The sequence below is a fragment of the Tenrec ecaudatus genome, chromosome 1 (genome assembly GCF_050624435.1).
Source record: "Tenrec ecaudatus isolate mTenEca1 chromosome 1, mTenEca1.hap1, whole genome shotgun sequence".
NCBI lineage: Eukaryota > Metazoa > Chordata > Mammalia > Afrosoricida > Tenrecidae > Tenrec > Tenrec ecaudatus.
In genome coordinates, this window is record NC_134530.1 from 193,189,246 (window position 1) to 193,213,531 (window position 24,286).

Genomic DNA, 24,286 nt, shown 5'->3' on the forward strand with positions numbered 1-24,286 from the left:
GCCTGCTGGGGCTGGTGTCACTGACCCTGGCATTGCCAGAGCCCTGCCATATTTCCACTGACCTTGTATTCACACAACTCTGCACCCACCAGCCGGTGATCTTCCTGCATTCTGTATCATCGCATGTGGCTGCATAAATCTGAAGAGGGCCTTATGTGGACCAGTCTCAGCCTTAAGGACTTGAGTTGGACTGAGCGGGATGCTTCCTTGATATATAATTACTTAGTGAGATAAAGCTCTTATACATATGTGAGCGTCACTGGATTTGTTTCTTGAGTCAATCCCACTTAAAACAGTCTAAGAAAAAGAAGGGAGAATGAAAATTGGGGAAAAAATAATTTGAAGGAATAGGCTGGAAATTTCTCAAGTATTTTGAAAAGAATAGGCTTACAGAGTTAAGAAGCTCAGAAAACTCCAAACAGAATGAGTATGAAGACAAGCATACAGAGGCGTGCTATGAGACCTATTGAAGACCAAGGATAATTTGAACATCAATGAAACAGCCAAAGGAAAAAGGACATGTTACATACTAGGAAGCAGCCACACAAATGATGGCTGGTTCTTCACGAGGAAAAAAGGCCAGATGACAGTTGGATGATATCTTTACTCAAAGAACAGTTCACTCAGTTTTCTAATCCAGTGATAGCATCTTTTAAGAATTAAAGTAAAATAAATACATGATACTAAAAATGGAGATTTAATTGTAAGCAGACCTGCATTATAGCAAACACTAAAGAATATTCTTAGGCCAAAGAAAATTATACCAGATGGAAACTTGAATCTTCAGAAAGGACTGAAAAGAGTGTGAAGTGTCAAATATATGGGCAAACATAAAAGACTGTTTTCTTTCTGTCATAAATGAAACTATGACTCTAAATTCGAACATAAGTTGGGTTCATAGCCTCTGGAATGCGTATGAAAAGCACAATAGGACTAAAGCTATTGGATTGCAAGTGGTTTTCTTAAAAAATATTTTGTGTGAGTTGGTGAAGACTGACAAGTTATGGATATATATACTAATAGCTAAAAGAACTAAAAATGTAAAGTGCTAAAGTAATAGAAAATGGAATTATAAAAAATATTCAGTAAACCCAAAGACAAATAGAAAAGGAAAAAATAAAAGAACAATATACAGAGACTATCAAAAAGCAAAATGATAGTTGTAAATCTAATTAAATTACAAATCAACAACACTGGGATATCAATAAGTACATTTATGCTAATGGACTAAATACTTGAGTTAGAAGAGACGTTATCAGCAAGAACCCTGTATGCTGTCCACAATGATCTCAGCTAAAGCAGACTTCAAACCAATATAATGACAAAGGGCCAATTCCTTAAGGAGATGTAACAGTCACAGATATGAACTTAACTAATTAAGCTTGGAAATAAATTACATAAAAGATCGATAAATGTGGAATTGGATCATACAGCATCTCCTTTTCAGTAACTGACAGGATGATTAATCAAAAAGGGAAGAAGGACTTGAAAAGCAAACACTCCACCGTCTAGATGAACTTGACCCACACAACATTATCGCCAGCAAATCTGAGAACTGGATATGTGAAGCAGGATTGGAGGAGGCTTACTAACAGCCTGTGTTAGGCAAGCGTCATCGCCTTGCTTGCAGCACTTGATGAGAATTAGACTGCAGCCTTCAGTATGCATTACAATTCAATGTAAAGAAAACTTGACAGCCGGACCAATAGACACCAGCATGATAAATGGAGAAAAGATTCACGTTTTCAGGCATTTAATTTTACTTGCATCTACAATCAGGGGTCATGGAAACAGCAGTTACAAAATCAAATGCGTATCACATTGGGTAAGTCTGCTGCACAGACTTCTTTAAAGTGTTGAAGAGCAAGGATGCCGCTATGAAGACTGAAGTGTGCCTGACCCACCTCAGTTGGTCAACTCTTATGCAAATTGGACGGTGACTGTGAGACTGGAGGAATGGATGCATTTGAACGATGGTGTTGGAAAGAATACATAGATTGCCTAAAGAGCAACCAAATCTGACTTGGACTAAGTACTAGAATGTTCCTTAGATATGAGCATGGTGAAACTTGGACGTGGTATCGAGAGGGACCAGTCCTTGGAAAAGGACTCCATGCTTTGTAGGGGGTCAATGAAAAGGAAGACAGACCCTCAACAAGATGGACTGACACAGAGGCTGCCGTAGTGGACTGCAGGACTGGGCAGTATTTCCTCCTGTTAGGAGTCGGAGCTGACTTGATGCCACTGGGCATATCTAACAGTGGCAGAGTACACAGTATATTAGAGTTCATGGGGAGCATTCATCAAGATAGATCATATATTCAGTACCAAAGGAGTCTCGATAAATTTCAGAATAGTGAACTCTTACAGAATATGATCTCCAATCAAGGTGGAGTTAAGTTACAAATCAACAACACTAGGCTACTAAACGTTCTCTGCCCTTGACCTAGATGGAAGATGTATATGAGAATCATTAGCTTCACATTTTGGTATTTGTTTAATAAAGATTTCTATTATTGTTAACAATGCTTGTTTACTTCCCCCTTGTATATGTAGGGCAGAAAGCATTTACTATAATACTTGGGTTTACTGACCTGTACGTTTTTAGTTTGGCTAAATCCAAATTAGAGCATTGTCTAAGGGAAAATGTATATTTTTGTTATTTAACGTTTTTTAATGTGATTTCTATTTTTGTGACAGGAAATTTTTAAAGAGCAGCTTTCACCAAAAAAATTAGGCTTCTTCAATGTGACAGAACTTGTTGGAGCTCTTAGTGACAGTCTCCGTGTTGAGTTCAGAGAAGGAGAACAAGACTTAGTAGTGTTCAGTGCTGATCGGAACTCCTTACCTCCTGGTGAGTTGAACCACAATATAATGCAAACCTGATTTTTAAAGAACAGTGGAGCCCTGGTGCGTGAGTGGGCTAAACACTGGCCTGCTAACTGCAAGGTTGGCAGTTCCAACCCAGCACTGCTCTGCAGTAGAAAGATGAATCTGTCTGTTCCCATTAAGATTTGCAGTCTCAAAAACCCTATGGAGAAATGCTGTCTAGCCTGTAGGGTCACTATGGATTGGAATCGGTGTGAAGGCAGAGAGTTTGTCTTTGGTGGTAGGGTCAGGGAGGTGGGTTTTAAGGCCACAGAGAAAGCATGGATTACATAGGATTCTTTATTGTAATCACATAGATCATACGGGAGCCACAAACTTTTGTGGTTCTGGTTGTAATGAAGTTAACTTATTACTTAATAGTTTTCAACCTTGTAGCAGAGTGGGTTTCAAGTTGGGCCATTAACCACAAGGTTCATCAGTTCAAACTTAACAGCCACGGAGGAGGGGAAAGATGACGTTTTCTGCACACATAAAGATTTCCCGCCTCAGAGACCTACCTGGGCACTTCTACTCTGTCCCGTAGGGTCCCTGTGGGTTGAACTGGCTTAGTATGTGTCGGAACTGACTCAGTGGCACTGAGTGTTACTTAATGCAGATCATCAGAATTTTAAAACTTACTTTCTCCATTTTCCAGATGTTTTAATAATTCTAAAGGAAACCAACTTCTGATGTTAATCTGATGGGGTAACACTAGATAATTTAATAGCTGTGATTCAGAAGATATTTAGAAATACATAGAAATGACAGGCTTTAAAACTACATGGAAAAATACATGGAAATTCAGAACAAATGTGTATGCATTGGGATCCAGTACTAGTAGTTAAAAAACACATTTTTTGGCAGGGGGCATGGCTTACAGACTTGAAAAGCTAGTGTGAAGAACTCCCGTGTACTCTTCGTCCAGTTTCCTTCGTCCTAAGGAACATCTGTCATCGCCTACACACATTTGTTAAAACTAAGAAAGTAACCTCAATGCATTATTATTACCCAGGCTCCAGGCGCTATTTCGTTTCCCTCTTAAATGCCCTTCTCTGGGTCTGCCACAGTGCGCCATATTGCATTCAGGGCACTCAGTCTTAAGGAGTAGGGACTTAGGTTGTTTTTTCTGTTAAAATTTTTATTGAGATCCTTGTACTTATTTGTAATTTTCAGCAGTAATGCATGGCATAGTACCCATTTTCTCTTAAACTACACTGTAATATGGTACTTGAATTTTTAGAAGCCCTTATAAGTGATTATGATAGCTTTCCAAAAATGTGAATGCTTTCTTCAGTTTTTCTGATTGTTAAAGTAACTCCTGTTCATTCTACGAATATTCATATAGCAGCATCCCACCGTTTTACCCCGATATTATGCTGCTAGCGTTTGGATATGTTGCCTTCCCAGCTGTACACGTATAGCTGAAATTTAAAATTAGAAAAGCAACATACATAACACTATATAATTGTTTAAATTTTTAATAATATAGAGATTAGTAGTTTTGGAACTTTTCTGTGTAATTACGAATTACCTGTATAATTTTTCTAACACAATTCAGTGTTATATAAATACTGTCTAAGTCATACATTTTATTCTTCATGTATTTTGGTTGTTTTTACATGCCAGTGTATACAGGAGGACTTCACAAACTTCATGGAAAAATTCCATTATCTTTTAATTCCATTTTCCCGTGAACTTTTCTGAAGCCCCTTTAGATAGCTTCATTTCATGTTTTGTAAGTGCATATTACAATCGTGGGACCGTGCTGCTATCTCTGGGTGGACCCCTGTGGGTGTTTGGTCTCCCTGGAGGCTGTTTGAAAGTGTCAGTCTTACAGTCCTCATTCACTTGTAACTGGAACACCCTATGTGATCTGGAAATCCCCTAATTAGAGCTTTGTGTCATGAGATAAAAGTAGTCCTGTACATTGCACATTAAGCGAAGAGGTATGTTGCAGCAGTATAAATGTGGAGGGCCTAAGTTGACGACCAAGAATATTCAGATCAGAATGTTGAAAGATAAAGACTTCCACCACATTTTTAGAAGTCTGACTGTACCATAATACCCTCTCACACACAAATAATTTAAGATTTATTCCCATATGGAGATTCTTTTCATCTCTCTACACAGAAAGGTCTGAGGACATGTTCATATCTCTTATTTATCAGTATTTATCCATTCCTCACATGTAAAAAATAGTGCTTAGTAACAGTTGTACAAATTATTTTTACAAATATGCATAGGCTACTTTTTTGGCCATTTCAGATGGAGCTGTTTCTTCAGTCAGGAATTCATATTTAGTTCCACCAGATAAGAAAATAGAAGTCAAAGGTAATCCCTCTAGAAATTCACTGTCTATTATTGCTACTGTCAAGGAGACCACTTGGAATAGTCCTTCAAAAAACCTTAAAGATCCGGAACAGAAGATTTGTAAGAAACCTAATCTCGTGGTAAAGCCTTTACAGCTGGTGAGTGATTTTTGCATACTCTGAACTGTAGATTTGGCATCATGGGAAGTAACAGGATGAAAACATCTTTAAACAAGAGCTCTTTTTAGGAAAAGCTGTGTTTCTAGATAGATTATTTCTTGGAAGCACTGACCAGGTCTTTGGCCTGAAGGTACCGTATGCAGCTTTTCTTCTCGTTTCCCATCTTTGATAGGAGGAACTTTCCTTCGAGTCTCATTTTCCTTATTTCATGTGGTTGGGGAGAGGTCTCGTGTTTGTTACCATTGTTTCATAGTGTAGCTCAGAAAAGCCCTAAGGCCTTTACAGGAAGGCTGTGTGGGCCGCCTGGCTGACAGGTAGCCTCTGTGCCTCCTGCGTCAGCGCGGGCTTTCGTCATTGTCCTCCTGTGTTCTCATTTCCCATCACTGGTTTCCAGTTAGGAAGTAATTAATGGCTCAAGCTTTTTTTCCTCCTGCCTTCTGTGCCTGGCTTCTTTGGATTGAAACATTTTTGTTTGAAGAGCCTGCTATATGAGGGTAAGTAAAAAATATTGCTACAAATCATAGACACCTTTATTAAACAAAAATGTCAGAATGTGAAGTTGGTTTTTTAAACCTATCCTAGTCTCGTTTTTTCCATCTCACTAACCTTTTCCCAAAGAACTTTGTGCTCTTTGATTGACACCACATCCAAAGGGTAGTTTTGACATCACTGCAGGACTCAAATCTGTTCCTTTTATATGTTGAGCTTGGGAAACAAAAAGACACCCAAGAGGGGCAAGATCAGGACCACAGGATGACTGGGGTAAGGTTTTCCCATGGGATTCTTGTAGGCCAGCCCTTGCTATTCATGAGAATGAGCAGATGCATTGTCGTGATGGGGGGAAAAATCCTCATTGTGACTTTCTGGACCTTTTCTCACCAATGCAACTTTCCCAGTGTTCTTCCTAATGCACTCCTGTGGTTGCCCTGTGTCCTTCAAGAAAATGTATCAGAATGACCTCTTTGCATTCCCCAAAACAGTCACCAGCATCTTCTGAGCCGACCTCTCTGCCTTCACTTTAACTAGTCCAATAGAGCCCATTGGAAGCTACTGTTTTGATTAGAACTTCTCTTTTTTTCAAAGCCACCTGAATGAGAACAAGTCCAGTGTGTTCCTGAGAGAACTTGTCTGCATCCAGTCACTGATAGCAGAAACGTGTAAACACACTTTTTTTGTGTGCATGTGTGAATGGGGACCACACTAGCAATACTGTTTTACTTACACTAATATTTTCTGGAAGATAATAAACTTGTAAAGAGGAAATTAATATATTTTAGAGTGTCACTGTATAAGAAACATTTTTATTTGAATTATACTCTGAACTTTAATCGATTCCTTTACAAGTTTTCTTTGATTGTTTGTAGGGTTTCATAGGAATTCATCTTGACTCAGCCTAAATATTTGAAGTATCATGTTTTAATTTTGGAATGGGGCCATTGTATAACTCACTTTTTAACTCTTTGCTTCACATCATAAGGCATTAGTTTTCATATTTTGACATTGGTAAAGCTCACCAGGGGAGTTTATTACACGCACAGTTATGAGTCCCCCCTCTTGTGTATTCTGATTCACACATCTGGGCTCTGTCTCAGAAGCTGCAGTATACTTCCCTAGGTGATTGTGACAAATGTGGCTAATGAACGGTACTTTGAGGGAAATTGTCATGGAGTTTGAAATGTCACCCAATGATTTACAGTGGTTTCTGATCTTTTTTCTTTCTTTTTTTAACTTGTAGCAAGTAGGAATTAACAAGCCACAGCTCAACCTGGCACTGGGGAATCATGATATCCCCCCAGATGCTGTACGGGACAAGAAATTATGCAGACCTCCACCTCTAGATACCAGTACCCTCGTGGGGGTCTTTGTAGAGTATATCATCTCTCCTAGTCAATTCTACATCCGAATCTATAGCAGGGATTCCTCAGAATTGCTCGAGGATATGATGATTGAAATGCGGTAGGAGTCTATTTTCGTTACTATGTTTTTCATGTATCTCATACTAAACCAGTAGTTCTCAAATGTTTTGGTCTTAGGACTTTTAAAATTTGAGGACCCAAGAAAGCATTTATCTGTCAATATTTATGGTATAGAAATAAAAAATTATAAAATTTAGAAATATATATTTAGGGATAGCAATATATCTTTTATATTAGAATAAAAATGTTTTTTAGGAAAAATAACTGTTTTACCCTTAAACATTTAGATGTAATGCCTTAAAAATTGCATAACCTTCACAACAGCTATATATGGTAGATTTTACCATCTCTAATTTTTCTCACAGAAGAAACTAAAGCACAGAAGGATAAAGTATCCTGCCTAAAGTCTTCCTGCTGGTAAATGATGAAGTCAGAATTTGAGGCCAGGCTTATTTGGTTCCAAAGGCTGAGATCTAATAGACCCCCCAGAGATCCTACACTTCTTTTTTTTTTTTTTTTTGGTCCTACACTTCTAAGGAAATTACAAACTCAATAAAGGAATCATTGAGGAAGGAGAAGTAGGACAGAATTGTGGCTTGGAAAGTAAGATTAGGTGGAGTGTAAAAGAAGACAGAATCAGAATAATGCTGCAGGAGATCAAGGCTATTGAAAGCTGACAAGCTGTTACTGGATTTGGCCACAGTTGTCTTAAGAAAAGTTCAGGAAGCCCTTTGACAAGCTGGATTGGCACCGTGGTTGCATCAGTGGGCTCAGTTGTGAGGATGGCACAGGACCCAGCAGTCTTTCTTTCTGTTGGTACATGGTGTGCTCATGGAAAATTGGAACCAACTCAGTGGTACCTAACCACAATAACCAACCGAGAATAAAATTGGGTTACATGATGTTCTTTAAAGAATGTTAGATAAGAAAGTGAGTATATACATCACTCTTTAAAGAAGTTTGTTGATGAAGCGATTTGCATGTGCAAAAATAAAATTAATTAGAATTAATTGTCATTAAATGTAGACTTTTTGTTTGTCAAGTGTATCTTCCTCTTGCTAGCAATTAAAACTTATATTTAATTTTTGCTTCACTTGTGGGTTTCATGGAATTTCACAGGCGCTGTTACTCTAATCAGATGGTTTCTGATCGCTATGTTATGCCAGAATATCTCATTCAGCCGGGACATCTCTGTTGCGTAAGGATTTCTGAGGATAAGTGGTGGTATCGTGTCATTATCCATCGAGTCCTTGGGAAACAGGAAGTGGAAGTGTTTTATCCCGACTTTGGAAATATTGGAACCGTCCAAAAGTCCTCTCTGAGGTTTCTCAAGTGAGTTAATATTTTTAATAAGCATAATGGACAGTTTAAATATTGAATGCTAATCCTAAAGCTTTATGACACCAGAATCTCTCTTTTCTCATTCCTTCCCCTCCCACATTCTCCCTTCCCTCCATCCATCTTCCATCTTAGCACAGACCTTGCAAATGCTCTTAGTTTCGCAGCTGTGTCATCTATTACATGACTGAACTCAAATGGACCATGCGATTACATTTTCTATCTCTTATTAAGAAAATGGACCAACTGGAATCAAAAAATGGAAAAGATAGTCTGTAGTGTGCAGTTTACAAAGGATGATTACTGTATTTGATTTTTCTGTTGCAGATGTTGCTACACAAAGCTTCCAGCACAGGCTATCCCTTGTTCATTGGCTTGGGTGAGACCAATAGAGGTATGTTTCTTGTTTCCCATTAACTTAGCAAGCAGTTTAGTGCTTAGGGAGCCCTGGTGGCACTGTTGGGTAAGCTGCCAGGTTGAAGGTTCAAAACCACCAGCCGCCTGCTAGAGGACGATGAGGCTGTCTACTCCATGGAGATTTACAGTCCCCAAAACTAAATAGGTTCACTAGGAGTCAGGATTCACTTGGCGGCAATTAGATTTAAGGTTTCTTATTATGTGCCAAAATTTCTTGTACCATTTTAAATTTGTTACAATAAGGATTCTATAGTGAAGAGAAAGGGGTGCAGGAGGAAGAATGCTTGTCTCTGACGATGGTAATGAAGAAGGGCGTGGTAATAGAGGGATGTTTGCATGGGACAGCAGGAATGTACCTGGACAAAGACGTGAAGAAAGACATTCCAAGCAAAGGCAAGGTAGCATAAAACATCACGCATTTGAATAACTTTACATAGACTGTGAGAGGGTTGGAGTGGTTGTGTGGCAAATAACGTCAGAGAAGTAAGAGGGAACCAAATGTGGAGATAGGCATTGAAGAGCTTGCACATTATCCTTTAGATGATGCAGAGCAACTTAAAGGTGTAAATAAGAAACTTAGGTACGGGTGGGTTGGAAGGGGGGAACCAATTACAAGTGACCTCCTCCCTGGGGGACGGACAACAGAAAAGTGGTGAAGGGAGACACCAGACAGGGCAAGATATGACAAAATAATAATTTATAAATAATCAAGGGCTCATGAGGGAGCGGGGAGGGAGGGAGGGGGAAAAGGAGCTGATGTCAGGGGCTTAGGTGGAGAGCAAATGTTTTGAGAATGATGAAGGCAATGAATGTACAAATGTGCTTGACACGATTGATGTGTGTTTGTAGCCCCTAACAAAACGATTTAAAATTTTTTCTTAAACTTGTTAGATGTACATTTCATAGAATAATTCTTTACCAACCTAGTGTTATGGGACCTGATGGGCGTACAGTGGGGCAGAAGACATTTTATCCATCTCTGCATTTCTTTTTGTGGTGGTAATTTATTCTTGTGTAGCTGATTAGGAATCCCAGGTGTGATAACAGCTAACCACAGGTGCTGCTTCAGACGCGCAGCTGCTCTGCAGGAGAAAGATGAGACTGTCTGCGCCCATCCAGATTTGTTGTTGTTAGGTGACCTTAAGCCCGACAGCGAATCACTGCCATTGCTGCAGCCCCTGTGGCAGTGCAGCTCGTTGAGGGCCTTCTTCTCTCTCCCTGCCCCTCGGCTTGACCGACCAGCCGTGATGGTCTCCAGGGACTGGTCTCTCCTGACAGCATGTCCGGAGAATGTAAGAAGTCTCACCGTCCTTGCCTCTGAGGAGCACTCTGGCCTTACTTCTTCCAAGACGGATCCGTTTGTCCTCTTAGCCGTCCATGGTACTTTCAGTATTCTCTCCAGCACAGTCTAAATGCGTCAAGTCTTATTTATTCAGTGTTCGACTTTCACATGCATATGATGCAAAGGAAAAATTGCCAGGCTTGGGTCAGGTGCACCTTCGCTCTCAAAGGAGTGTGTGGCTTTGCTTTTCAGTGCCATAGAGAGGTCTTGTGCAGCACTTAATGCAACGTGGGTGTTTTTTGTTTTGTTTTGCTTTTTTAAATCTCTTGACGAGTGCTTCCATGAACATTGATTTGGGATTCAAGCAAGAAAGTCCTTGACAACGTCAACATTTCTCCATGTATGACGTTGTGCACCACTGGTCCATTGGTGAGGCTGTGGGTCTTCGTTACATTGAGTTGCAGTCCATCCTGCAGGCTGCAAACCTTGCTCTTCATCAGCAAGGGCTTCAAGCCCTCACTTTCAGCAGGCAAGGCTGTGTCCATTTTTAAACTTGTGTACATTGAGGCTAGGTTATTTAAACACATTCAGAATGAAGTGGTATATCTTCCTGGTGAATTGAATATTTTAACATCTTGACGTTACTCTCTTTATTTCTAGTACCCCTTTGTTGCCTTCAAGTTTGATTTATTTCATATTAATATATCTCCTTCACTTTCCATTTAAAACATATCTTCCTGGTCTGTTATTTCTCATTTTACTATCAATTTATCTGTATCCTTAAATGATTTAGATGGGTCTTTTATGAACTACATATAGTTGTACTTTTAAAAACTCGTGCTTGATACATTTTGTTTTTTTAAATAGAGCGGCAGTCCAATTACATTTAATATAATGATTGGTATATTTGGGTTTAAATATGTCCTTTATTTTGTTACTATATGGCCTGCCTTTTGGTTGGTTCTCTTATTTTACATGCCTTATTTGAAAATAATTTTTTATTCCATTTAGAATGCACTGAATTGTTTTAATGATTTCCCTACATGTTGAGCCGGTATGTGAACAACAGTGCTGTGTTATCAGAGCACACGAGTTCCTTTATTTCCTCCTTTTGACCTCTATTTCTTCTATATTATAGCTCCTTGAGAAGTTGATTGCATAAGATCATGTCTGTTTAATTTTAGTAACATGTTTCTTGGTTTCTTAGATTTTCATTCCTTCTCTCTGCTCAAACCTTTCATCTGTCATCATTTTCTTTTTACTTGGACTAGATCATGTAGGATTTCCTTTAGTGCGAGGTTAGTGGTAAAATAGTTATCCTTGCTTTTCAGTACTCTAGAAAGGTCTCATTTGAAAATGCCATTGCTTTGTGCTTATTCATGAAAGGTAATCCCCTGGGAGTGGGCATCTAGGTTGTCGGTAATGCCTTTACACAGTAAAGATGCCATTACAGTGGCTTCTGGCTTTCCCTGCTGCTTTTAAGTGTGGAGCCCTCTTTGTCTGTAGCTGTCTTTAAGATTTTGCTATGGTGTTGGTATGTGGATTTATTCTTCTTTTCCAACTCTGTGTTTCTATGCTGGACTCTGGGTAATTTTTCTGAATTATTGTCTAGTTCATCAATTTACTCTAATTTGCTAGGTTTGTAATTTTGGTTATTGTATATTTATTATAACTCTATCTCCTTAATCTGGTATATCAATTTTAATAATTGGCTGGTCTCTGCAGAAGTTTTCAAGCTAATCTTTTAATTTCCCCCATTAAGCCTAGCAGCCTGATTATTATTATTGTTTTTTGATTCGCCTCAAAATTCAAGTATGTGGAGTCTTTGAGGATCTGTTTCAGTTACCCATTGTTTCTACTTTCTCTCGAGCACAGTGCATTGTTTTTCTTTGCTTTTCTCAGAGCTCGTGTTCTATTCCTTGTTGGGGATGGTTGAACAATACAGGCAGAGGGTGCCTTCCTCCAGAGGGGATTTGCATTGCCTTCTGCCAGGTGCTTAGGAGGACTGCTATTCCTTCATGTAAATGAAGAGTTTGTGGATTTGTGGGCTGAAAAGTGTATGTGGGCACCAGTTTATTTCTTATCATTCATACCCTGGACATGTGTTTCCAAAGAGACCCAGCTTGATGAAAGACAGTTCTCCTCTAGACGCGCTGTCTTGGGAAGACACTGGCACCACCACCATCACTACCACCACCCAAATTAGCCTTGGTCGCAGTAGCTCCTGTCTTACCTCCAGTTTCGACCTGATAGTTTGTGTTACTGTTTTGCCAGTTCTTTCACCCTTTTTGGACATATTTTATCTAGAATTTTGATTTGCTTTCTGTGGGAGGGCTGGCCCAGTAATGTAGCTCACTATTTCTGAAAATTGAGATTTTCCACTATTTTTTTCTGTAATCACAGTTTTCCCTATTTTTCTAATATCCCATCCCACTTCCTCCATTCCCAAATCATACATATTCTCTGATGCATTAATTTTGTGCTTTTATGGTTTTGTTTTTCCACTTATAGCTCTAGTTACTGTGAATTCACTTTTATGTAATTATTACAATCTGTATTTTAAATCTGTCACTGGATTCTAACCTCTCAGTTGGATTTTAGGAATATTGGACATCGAAAGCCGTTTTGCAGTTCCAGAAGTTATGTGGTTTGAAGCCGTTGGTGGGGGTAGTGGATGAATACATCGATGGAATCCTTAACATTTTCCTGTGCGACACATCCTCAAATGAAGATGTCTACTTCCATCATGTCTTGAGAACGGAGGGCTATGCAATTGTATGCCGAGAAAACGTTCCTTCGAAGGTGTGGAGCAGTCTATATTTTAAAATATATTTTATTTAATATATTTATTGAATCTTATACTTAAAGATATAAGTGTATTTGATCAAGAAAGTTATTTGATTTTTCTTTAACCTTAGAGATACCTGTGAGACGCCTGCCTTCCACATGTAGAACATTCTAATTTTCAGATGAACAGAAAAAATACTACAAATACATTTGGCTTATTGTCCTTTTAAAATATGAGAATTTTAATTTTAAATATTTGGTTGAGGACTCTTATTTTATGCACCAAAGTATTTAATTCTCTGAAGTCTTCTAGACAAGAGCAAGTCTTTTGCAGTTACTAGTAGTGATGTTCATAACTAGGAGTGATGTTCATATGATCATTAATTTATGTTGATGGTTTTTAACCTTGAAAACTGTCAATATCCTGAAGTTTTTAACCATTAAATTCTATAAGAAAGTATATTCCACAGAAGTTGAAAATTATTAAGTGCTGAGTTTGTTTTTCTGTCTTGGTCATATGATCCAACCATCTCCCCATATCGTTTCATCCTAGGGTTTCAGAGAGCTCAACCCTTTAGCTTTATACACTAAGCCCAGTCCAGGGTCAGAGGATGTCGTTTTGGCAGAGCTGAGCTGTCCAGCACAGCAGCACTACTTCAATGAAGACCGAGAGATAAGCCCACCATCAAAAGAGAGTGAACCATATTCACTGGTAAGAGGTTTTTGCCAGCATTGCTATACTTTTTCACGATCGTTAACGTTTATTGAACACTTACTATTTTAAGCATTATAAAAAGTATTTGAAGTATGATAGTTCATCCTTAAAGATCCTGAGCTAGTCACCATAAGTAACACTTGGCGTTTTATAGATCGAGACCAAGGCTTTCCAGTTCAAAAGTATTGCACAGTGGTCTTAACATTGACCTGTCCCTCATTATTGGCTGGTTTAATCCTGCTCCAGTCACGCGTGTACAATTTCGGTGTGATTTCTCTCATGCGCTCAGACTCTCATGCTGCCTTTATTTTTGTGCTGCTCTTCCCCCTACACGACTGAGGTTCTTCTGCACGTAGTATCTTGTCCTACTTTTCTCTAAACCTTGTGGCTACTGCAGTAACACTGTTGTTCACAGTAGTAACGCTATTGTTATTAATTATTATCTAATACTTCATACATAATAATTAATGCTAATAATAACATTTAATGAACTTGCATCATGTGACAAGTACTGTTCAAAGCAGTCACATATATATGCTGCCTTAATCTTTACAGCAGTCTTAATAGGTTGGTGCTTCAATGTTCTTATTTCAGAGATGCAGAAAGCGAGGCACTAAGTAATGACATAAATGTTTTTAAATAAAATTAATACAACCTCAGAGTCTTGCATTCCTCTTGACAGCCAATACTGGGCTAAGTATTGGGCTAAATAAGGTGTACAGTTGATTCTTATTATCCACTATCTAAAATTCTCACAAATGCCAAACTAGCCAATATTGAACCAATCTTGTTTGACCACAACTGGGACATGTGCATTAGAAACCTCAGATTTTTTGCCAGTATGCTTGTTTACAAGTGATGTGAAAGTGCTTTGAGTATTGATTCTGGGGTTACAAATAAATTTTAGTAAGTGAATTCACAAATGAATAATGAAGACCATGGCTTTTGATTTGAGCAAAGACCCGAAAATATGTTTTTGGTACTCCAGGGATTTTAATTTTCTTTGAATAAAATATTAAAAACTCAAAATGGTTTATATATATGACTAGTAAATAAAATTATAAAGATTTTAATTTTTACTAGCCATTTACTGATTGTTAGAACAGATGAAAAAGCAAGGCCATTTTAGCTACTTGAAAATTAACCGGTACCAATATTTACTGCTGCATGTCCAGAACACTATATACATTTTGGAGGTGTGGTTTATGGTCAGATTAGTTGAGCTTGCTTCTTGGTATTGTGAGGAAGCAAGCCTGTGCACACAGGACGAAGCACTGCTTGGCCCGGCGCCGTCCTAACAACTACTGCGCTGTTTGATCCATGTTTTCAGCCACTGCCAGCCCGTTTTGTTGGGGGCTTCCTCTTTTCGTCAACCCTCTATTTTATTAAGCTTACCGTCCTCTTCCAAGACATTAACATGCCAAAGTTATGTGAGCCAAGTCTCACCACCTGTACTTCTACGGAGCAGGCCAACTGTGCTTCTTGCAACACATGTATTTGCTTTTCTGTCCACCCATTGAATCCCATTGCATCAGTCCTTCGTCTGTCTTCCTTATTGATTATTCAGCTTTGGCGTGCAGTGAAGCGATTGAAAATGCGATGGTTGGGTCAGGCACGCTTTAGGCCTCAGCATGACATCTTCACTTGTTAATCTTAGCAGAAGTCTTTTGCAACAGATTTGCCCAGTGTACTGTCATTTGATTTTTTGATTTCCTGCTATAATGGGCACTGATTGTGGATCCAAGTAAAATGAAAGTCTTCACAAGGTCAGTCATTTCTCTGTTTATCATGACATTGATTGTTGGTCCACTTCTGAGGATTTTCGTTTTCTGTTCACACTTTGTTCTTGTCCAGCTTCATGTCTTTTTCACTTCTGGTTCGTAGGTTGTATTAGCCGTAGTATGTGCATAGATGGTTACGGAGCCTGCCCGCCTTCCTTCCAGTCTTGATAGAATCCTGCTTGTTGGATAGTTTGCTCATCATACAGATTGAATGACTATGTCGAAAGAATATAACTTTGCACACTTTCCTGATTTTAAACCCGCTCCGTCTATGTACAAGTTCCCCCTGAGCACAGTTCAAGAATTCTTATTACTTACAATGCGATCCGTAGTTTGCTGTGATCCACACATTCAAAAGCATAAGTAAACATCTTTGTGGTATTCTCTGCTTTCAGCCAAGATCCTCTGACATCAAATAATAATCCCTCATTTCACATCAATAGCAATTTAAAGCCTCAATTTTTTCCCATTTTTTATTACTAGATTAGAAGAATTGCATTTTCTGGCTCTTAAGTAGTGAATTTAATTGACACTTTAAAATTTTTAGAAAGTTCTAACATCACTGTTAAATAGCTTCAAATAATCAGAATTCATTCCAGGAAATGAATAAGGTCATATTTTCTGCCAAAAGATAAGACTTAAAACCCCCTTATCCCATTCCAATTTGTATTTTAATATATCAGTCTGTATGCTAAACACACCTACCAATACACACACCTGCCTCTCTCTACCCAGTCACCTATGAGGTCTTCTTACTCATCTTTTAAGCACCCTGACAGGTTTGTTATCTCTTTCATTATTCTTAGATACCTTATTCACACAGTTACATTTCTGTCAGGTATCTGTTTTATCTGACACTGAGTATTCTATTATGATGACTGATTATATGTCTTCCTGCTGTCATTTGAGTTCTTCAGAGCTTGGATCTATTGCATTTGTCGTTGTATCGTAGCTGCTCCTTAGACATATCACAACATGCACTGAATAAATGCTGGTTTGCCTGAACTAACCTAGCAGAATAGGTCATGGATAATACTAGGAAATAATGTAGTATTTGTATGAACAATAGTGAAATAACCCTCCTACCAAACTTGCAGGAATATAGGATTTGCAAACAGCATTAGAAGAAAAATATAAAATTATTTCTCTTTCGTATCTATTAGCAAGATTTTAACGATGAAAAGGCTTTATATCACCTTAAATCTGAATCAGAGAAGTCATTAAAGGAGTCTGAATTTAGTTCTTTGAAAACCAAAGATAACTGTGAAGAAGATCCAAAATGGCCCAACTCCGTGCCAAAGTATCTGAAGGAAGAAATCGAGGTATGAAAGGAGAAGTAGCTTCATTTTTTTAAATGTGGTGTAAGTAATTCATAGCGGGAGTGGGCTAGAATAAAAGAGCTCCTGAAGTTCTACTTTCCCACAGATGAATTGCAGGTTCTTTCTTCAATCGCCACAAAGATCTAAGTTCACAAATTAGCCTTGATCATAAAAAATAAGAAGCATTGTCTGGTTGGATGTTTTAAGTACTATCCCTTGACTTTGGGAAGTTTTGAAGCATTATGCAGTGATTAGAAACTAATATGGAGAAACATTTAATGTTCCAGTTCTTACTTTCCATATAAATTTTAAAATTAGCTTACATATATAATAAAGTCCAAGTAGTATATATCTGTATCGATAGATAGATAGACAGACAGATATACACACAGCTTGAATTTAATTAGGATTGCATTAAATCCATATTACATTTTGAGAAAAATGGACATATTTACATATATTGAGTCTTCCAGTCTGTATATCTCACAGTCTTATATCTTACTCAGGGTTTCATTTATTTCTACATTTATTTCTTCATCAGAGTTGAATACTTTTCATTATATACAAGCTGTATGTGTTGTTGTAACTGCTTTTAATTAGGTAGTTGATTTAATTTGGGAGCTATTGTAAATACTACTTAAAAATTTTATTTCTACTTCTATTGCTAGTATATTTAATAGCAATTGATTATTGTAACTATACTTAATAGTCCTAGGAGAGTTTTTGGTTAGGTCAGTTGAGATTTTTCACATAGAAAATGTCATGAGAGAACTGGGACAATTTTAGTTCTTCCTTCCCAGTCAGGCTCTTTTACCCTGTCTTTCTGCCCTGGCTGAAGTTCAGATCCACCATGAATTGTGAGCGAGGTCATCCTTTGCTTGTTCATCTCGAGGAAAGCATTCTCTTACCACTAAGTGTGCTAACTTAGGAAGTTTTTATATAGATGTCTTTTATCTTGTAGAGAAAGTTCCCGTGTGTTTCTTTTATAATGAGATATTTTATTAAATGTTCTTTCGGTGTGTTTTTTCTAGTTCATCCTGCGAAAATGGTGTATTGCATTAGTAGATTATCAAATAGTAAACTACCCTGTAACTTCTCGAATAAGCCCCACATGGTTGTGGCGTATAGTTCTTGTTGTATGTTACTGGATTCCATCTGGTGCTAATTTGTTGAATATTTTAACACCTGTATTCACAAAGGATGTTGGTCTGCAGTTAACTCCAGCTCTTCCCTGAAGAATTCTGTGTTCTTGGTTTTACCCTACATCAAAAATGCAGTTTGGGCATCCACAGGGGATTCCAGCTCTGTTCCCTTCATTGTTCTTTGAGTTTGGGCAAGAAAAAGAAGGCCAGGGGATCAAGATCGGGGCTGTGGCGCGGATGGGGCAGGGTTCCCATGGCAATTCTTATAGAGCAACCTTTGCTACCCTAAAAAGAATGAGCCACGCACGTTGTAGCGGTAGAGAACCATTCCTCAGCACAACCTGCCTGACATCTTTCTCACCATTGCAGTTTTCAGCATCATTAAAGATTCTTCCTACTAACCCCCATGGCCATCCCATGTCTACCCTTTCGTAGATCCAGAGACAGTCACGATGATTCCTGAGCTGCCGCTCTACCTGCAAGTTAAGTGGCCCAGCAGATCCCCTTCAAAGACCCTTTTAAAAATTATTATTAGTAATCATTTTTGGGGGGCTCTTACAAATCCTATAACAATCCATCAGTTCAGTTGTACTAAGCACACTTGTACATATGTTGCCATCAACATTTCCAAAACATTTTTTTTCTACTTGAGCCCTTGGTATCAGCTCCCCTTTTCCCCCTCCTCCCCCACCCTCCCACCGTCTGGACTCCTTGATAAATTATATGCTATGGTTGTTATTTTGGGTGACACTATTTGTATTGTTCTGTTTAAACGCTCTAAAGAGACTAAGACAAGTGTATTACTGAGAGAACTTGGCCGAACCCATCCACGATGAGAGATGTGCTTAACCCTGTCATATTTTGAAATATACCTGTGCGTGTATGAATTGGAACCATAGCAGTAATCCATACTTCTTGACTTGCCCTGTACAGTATAATATCACTACCAGGACACTGACATTGACACAAGCCACAAACCTTGACCAGATGTCCTTGTGCTCACTTTTGTGCGGTGGTGTGCGTATTTACTTCTGTATGGTTTTAGCACATGAGCAGGTTGATGTATCCAGCGCCACAGTCAAGATAGTAGTGAACCAAGTTCTCCTTTCACCCACCTCCACACTCGCCATCCATAGTCCCCGGCACCTTCTCAGCTGGGTCTCCATTTCTAAACTTCGTTCTTCGAAAACTGTGATATCCATGGACTCATTTAGTGAGTAGCCTTTTGAGATTGGCCCTTTTTCACTCGATAGAATTCCCTGCAGATTCATCCAAGTCATTGGTTATATCAGGAGTGGTTTCCTGTGTATTGTTGAGTAGTATTCCAGGGCATGTCTATAGCACCGTTTGCCTAACCTTTTATCCTGTGAGAAACATTTTGGCTATTTCTACTTTTTAGCTTTTTAAAAAAATCATTTTATTGGGGGGCTCTTACAGCTCTTGTAACAATCCATACACCCATTGTGTCATGCCCATTTGTACACATGTTGCCATCATCCCTTTCAAAACATTTTCTTTGTACTTCAGCCCTTGGTATCAGCTCTTTTTTATCCCTCCCTCCCTCCCTCCCTCCCCTTCCCACCCTCATGAACCCTTGATAAATTATCTTATTTTCATATCTTACACCATTGTCTCCCTTCACCCATGTTTCTTGTTGTTCATCCCCCTGGGTGTGTGTGTGGGGGGGGTTATACATTGATTGCTGTGATCGGTTCCCCCTTTCCCCCCTTCTTCCCCCTACTCTCCTGGTATCGCTACTCATTATTATTACCGAGGGGTTTCTTTGTCCTTGATTCCATGTGTCAAGCCAGCCAGGGCGCAGTACAGCACTGATGAAACATTCAACATTCCTCTAGTTCTTTAATACTCCCCTCCCCACTATCATGATCCCAATTCTGCATTACAAATATGATTAGACCAGAGCACATACACTGGTACAGATCCGAGCTCTCAACACACTTTAGCTTTTGTGAATAAAACTATGAATATTTGAGTACTGGTTGCTGTGTGAACGTACGTTTTTGAGGGATGGGGTTGGGCAGGTGGTCAAATGCTCAATAATACAGTTACGGGGTCATAACCTTCAGTGCATGTTTAGCTGGATAAGAAACTGCCGAATGAGTGGTGATTCCATTTTCACATGCTTATTTGCCAGCAGCTTTGGCTAAATGTCTGCTCATGTCTTTTACCCATTTTGAAATGGGATGGTTTGGTTTTTAGTTTGAGCTCTGAGAACTTTGAATATAATCTGTAGTCTGGTCCTCTGTTGGAGGAGCCCTGGTGGCCAGTGGGTAAGCACCCAGCTGCTATCCAGGTCAGCAGTTTGAACCCACCAGCTGCTTCTGGGGAGAAAGATGTAGAAGTTTCTTCCCAGAGTATTACAACCTTCAAAACCCTATGGGGCAGTTCTCCTCTGTCCTGCGTGGTCGCTACAAGTCAGGATTGACTCCACGGCAGAGGCTTGGTTTCCCTTTGATTAGTTTTTTTTTTATATATATATGGTTTGCACATATTTTCTCCTAATTTGTGTTTTCAAACTGTTGTCTTAGAAAATGAGAGGGGAAAAGGGGAAAAAGTAAACCTGAATTTTAAAATGTGCCCTTACAGGAGCTGTGTACTGGAGTTTTCTGTTTTCTTGTACATTCTAGGATGAGATTCCTACTGGAATGCCATGCCTGGAGTCGGTGGCCATAGGTGATGATATTTGGGATGAGAACTGGGAAATGGGAAAAGGAAGCAATGCTGCCTCCAATCTGTTTGCCTCAAGCATTGGAGGAAAGAAACAGTATCCTTCGAGTAAAGAAATTTCGCAGAAGGTTAGCTCTCTGGAAAAACAGAAAATAAATCATTGCTGGAAAGGGGGGGGGGACTTAAATTTAATTGCCCAAGCATCAGGAAAGCTGTATGTCCCTAAATCCTAGAGCATTTGTCAGACCAACTTTGAGAGGAGAGAAAGAACTGTTTGGTTAGTGTGAGGAGGGAGGGCTCTGAGAGAACCAGCCATGCACGTAGGGGCCACGGGCCCATCTACCTCCTCTGGTTTTAGCATTGGCCCTTTAGTCAGAGCCTCAGGTGTTTACAAATAAACTAAAGAACTGTCTTTACTTTTTGTTGAATTAGCCATGTAATATATCCTCTGGATCTCTGCCGTGAGCGTGTTTGCTAATATGAGGTCTGTGTCTATATCCAAAGCTTAATATCCCACTGGTTGTAGAAGCAAATATCTGCAGTTAAGTAGCTGGTTAGTGTTTGTGCCTTCTAGCTACGAGAGAGTGATGAAAAATCATCTGGTCACGTAAACTGTACTAAGAAAACACCAGTAGAGCTGTGTGTGATTCTTGAGCCCCAGCTGTTCAGAGGAATTCATGATTAGGCAGACAGTGAAGCAAGGGAGAAAGTCTGCGGATGCAGACAGCTAACAAATCTCTCTTCTCTGTTAATAGACATACTGCTCTGCCTTGTCTGTGCCCACGTGTTCTTCGTTTGAAGCCCGTGACACTGTGCTTGGGCCATTGCATTTCTCCCGTATAGGGCGGGTGTTCTCCCACACACACCCCAAGACATAGGGATGATTCCTGGCACCCCTCAGGCCTTGTGAATGGAATGGAAGTAGAAGGTCCCAAACAGGAGAGTGCTCAGGAAAAAATACTGGCACAGCCAGGATTCAAAAGGTCACTGTCCAATCAATTTATTGTGACATTTGCCTAGAGACATATCTTCCTTCTTACACAGTAAAACTCTGATTAATGATCCTCATCTTGGCAGTTGGTAAAATATACCCACGTATAAATTCATTTTTAAATTAATTTCTGTTAGTGTGGTTCAGTTCTTCAGAATATATTAAAATAGAGGAAGCATATTTTCCTATAATTTAGCCATAAATCTTAAATTCTGTGTCTGCCTTGTCATCTGGCTGAGCAACGTGTGCTTCGTTCATGTTGCTTTGCAGAAAGAGCTCACCCGGGCACAGAGTGCATCCACTTTGCTGAAATACATTGTAACCCCATGAAGACAGCAGGTCAGTTTGTGAGCCCCGTGCTCCTGGGCTCCCAGGCTTCATTACTCTTGTGTGCTACATCGAGTGCCAGGCTCAAGTCTGAGAAAATTGTTGACAAAGCAGATTTGGGCACTATATTCCACATAGATTACAGCTGCTGTATATAGCGACAGTCATAAGATCATGCTGTATTACAAAGAACAGCTGGCTCCAGAAAGGCGGGTCATTGAAGAGCACAGACTTAGTTTTAGTGTAAGATCTACTTTTGTGTTTCATTTTCCTTACAGTTTTTTGAATAAGAGCTTAATTTCCATGCCATTCCCATTCACCTATTTAAAGGGTACAAGGAAATAGTTTTAGGGTATTCATATAATTGTGACTCACTGCAATCAATTTTGAATATTTTCATCATCTTAAAAAAAACCAACCCATTCCATTAGCAGTAACTCCCCTTCTCGATCCTCCCCCAGTCCTAGACAACCACTGTCGGCTTGCTTGCTTTATATATTTACCTCTACTGGATAACTTGTGTAAATGTCATAAAACATGTGGTCTTTCATAACTGACTTCTTTTACTTTGCATATTTTCAAGGTTCACCCATGTTAATCACATGTATCAGTACTCATTTCTTTTTATTGCTGAATAATCTTTAAGTGTAAGGATATACCACAGTTTTATTTTTCCATTCACCGGTTGATGAGCTTTGGGTTTGGATATACGTACTCATTTTTCCTAGATACATACCTAGAAGTGGAATTTCCGGCTCATGTGGTTCCTAGATTTAGCAGTTGTATGGAACTGCTAAAATGTTTTCCAAAGAAGCTGCACCATTTTATACTCCTTCAAGCAGTGTGTGAGAGTTGGGATCTCTCCAGATTGGATTCGGTATTTCCGGACCTTTGTGTATCCATGTAAAACTGAAAATAAAACCAGTAGGCATTGTATCTGTTCCAACTCCTAGTGACCCCGTGTGCGTCAGAGGAGAACCGCTTGGAGAACATTTTATGACGGGGAAACCTTTCACAGGCAGAATGCCAGGCCTTTCTTCTGAGGCACTGCCAGGTTTGAGCTGCCAGCCATTGGGTTAATAGTCTGGCATTGAACGCTTTGTGCCACCCAAGGCATCCTTTCATACAGGGGGTGGTGTATAATTTTTCTATTGCCCTTTCTGGAATTTGATATCAATATGTCCTAAAATGAGGCATGCCCCTCTGTTTCTCTCTTTAGAAGATATTGTGTGATTTGGTTATTATTCCTAAATATTTGAGAAATGACTTCTAAGCTATTGATTTAATTTTCATACACATCAGTATTCAGATTTGTTCTTGTTCAGTTTAAGAAAATTTCAAAATCAATTATCTAAATTTGTATCTTAAGAATATACAAAAAGGAAGTGTTACAGCACTTTTAGAATTTTTCTAGCAGGTTTTCTGGTTTTCCAGAAAACCCCCACACACACACCAGAAAAGAAAAAAAGACTATAGAAAAAGGATAGCTCATTTAATCCAAGAAAGTAGGGTGTTTGTGTGTGAAGAAATAAGTGTATGAGCAAAATTCACTGAAGTATAAAACAAGTCTACGGACAAACAAAACCAAAAGAGTGTCAATTGAAAAGTTTAAATAAAACTGAGAGATATTTATTTATTAATAAGAATTAATATAACTGAAAAATCCCTCAGCAGTGTTCACTTTTTAAGCAAAAATGCAATAACATATTGGCATCAAGCTGGTTGCAGTATTACCTTAACATCCCAAGGCTGTGTGTTGATGGCCCTTTTAGGATTGTAGCAATGTGGGCTCCCATGGGGCAGCTGTGTTTTAGAGTCGGAGTCAGTGATAGTTAGCTACATACTGATTTGTCCTCCTCATTCTTTCCTGTAGTTACGTACTTCTGTCTCTCTGGGATCCTTTTCCTTCAGCCTGAAGAATTCCCTTCTATTTTTTTCTTTTTCCTTTTTTGTAGTGCAGGTCTGCTTGATTAACAATTTTTGCATATATTTTTACCTATATCTTATCTTTCTTTTTGATGGATATTTTCACTGATGTGGATGTTAGACTGATATTGTTTCTTTCAACCCTTTGAAGATTATATCCTGTTTTCTGGCTTTTGTTGACATCTCAGCTATTCAGTTTGTCCTTGGACATTAGTATCTTTTTCAGCTGGCTGATTTTCATGTTTGTTGGCTCTGGACTTTCACTATTTGACTACGATATACCTAAATTGATTTCATTTA

General features: G+C 39.0%; 1 protein-coding gene and 1 non-coding gene across 2 annotated transcripts in view; both read left to right on the forward strand.

Annotated features, from left to right (window-relative positions):
- TDRD5 (tudor domain containing 5) overlaps positions 1 to 24,286 on the forward strand; it is a 56,295-nt gene that overhangs the window by 26,901 nt on the left and 5,108 nt on the right. Inside the window, 11 exon segments of the mRNA XM_075541365.1 lie at positions 2,701 to 2,854; positions 5,170 to 5,336; positions 7,093 to 7,313; positions 8,393 to 8,605; positions 8,939 to 9,005; positions 12,912 to 13,112; positions 13,651 to 13,809; positions 16,757 to 16,915; positions 20,703 to 20,870; positions 21,586 to 21,691; positions 21,694 to 21,725. Of these exon segments, the coding sequence (XP_075397480.1) occupies positions 2,701 to 2,854; positions 5,170 to 5,336; positions 7,093 to 7,313; positions 8,393 to 8,605; positions 8,939 to 9,005; positions 12,912 to 13,112; positions 13,651 to 13,809; positions 16,757 to 16,915; positions 20,703 to 20,870; positions 21,586 to 21,691; positions 21,694 to 21,725 (1,647 nt within the window).
- Positions 23,444 to 23,503, forward strand: LOC142438318 (U7 small nuclear RNA). Its single transcript, XR_012782717.1, has one exon. It is a non-coding gene; the product is annotated as a U7 small nuclear RNA (small nuclear RNA).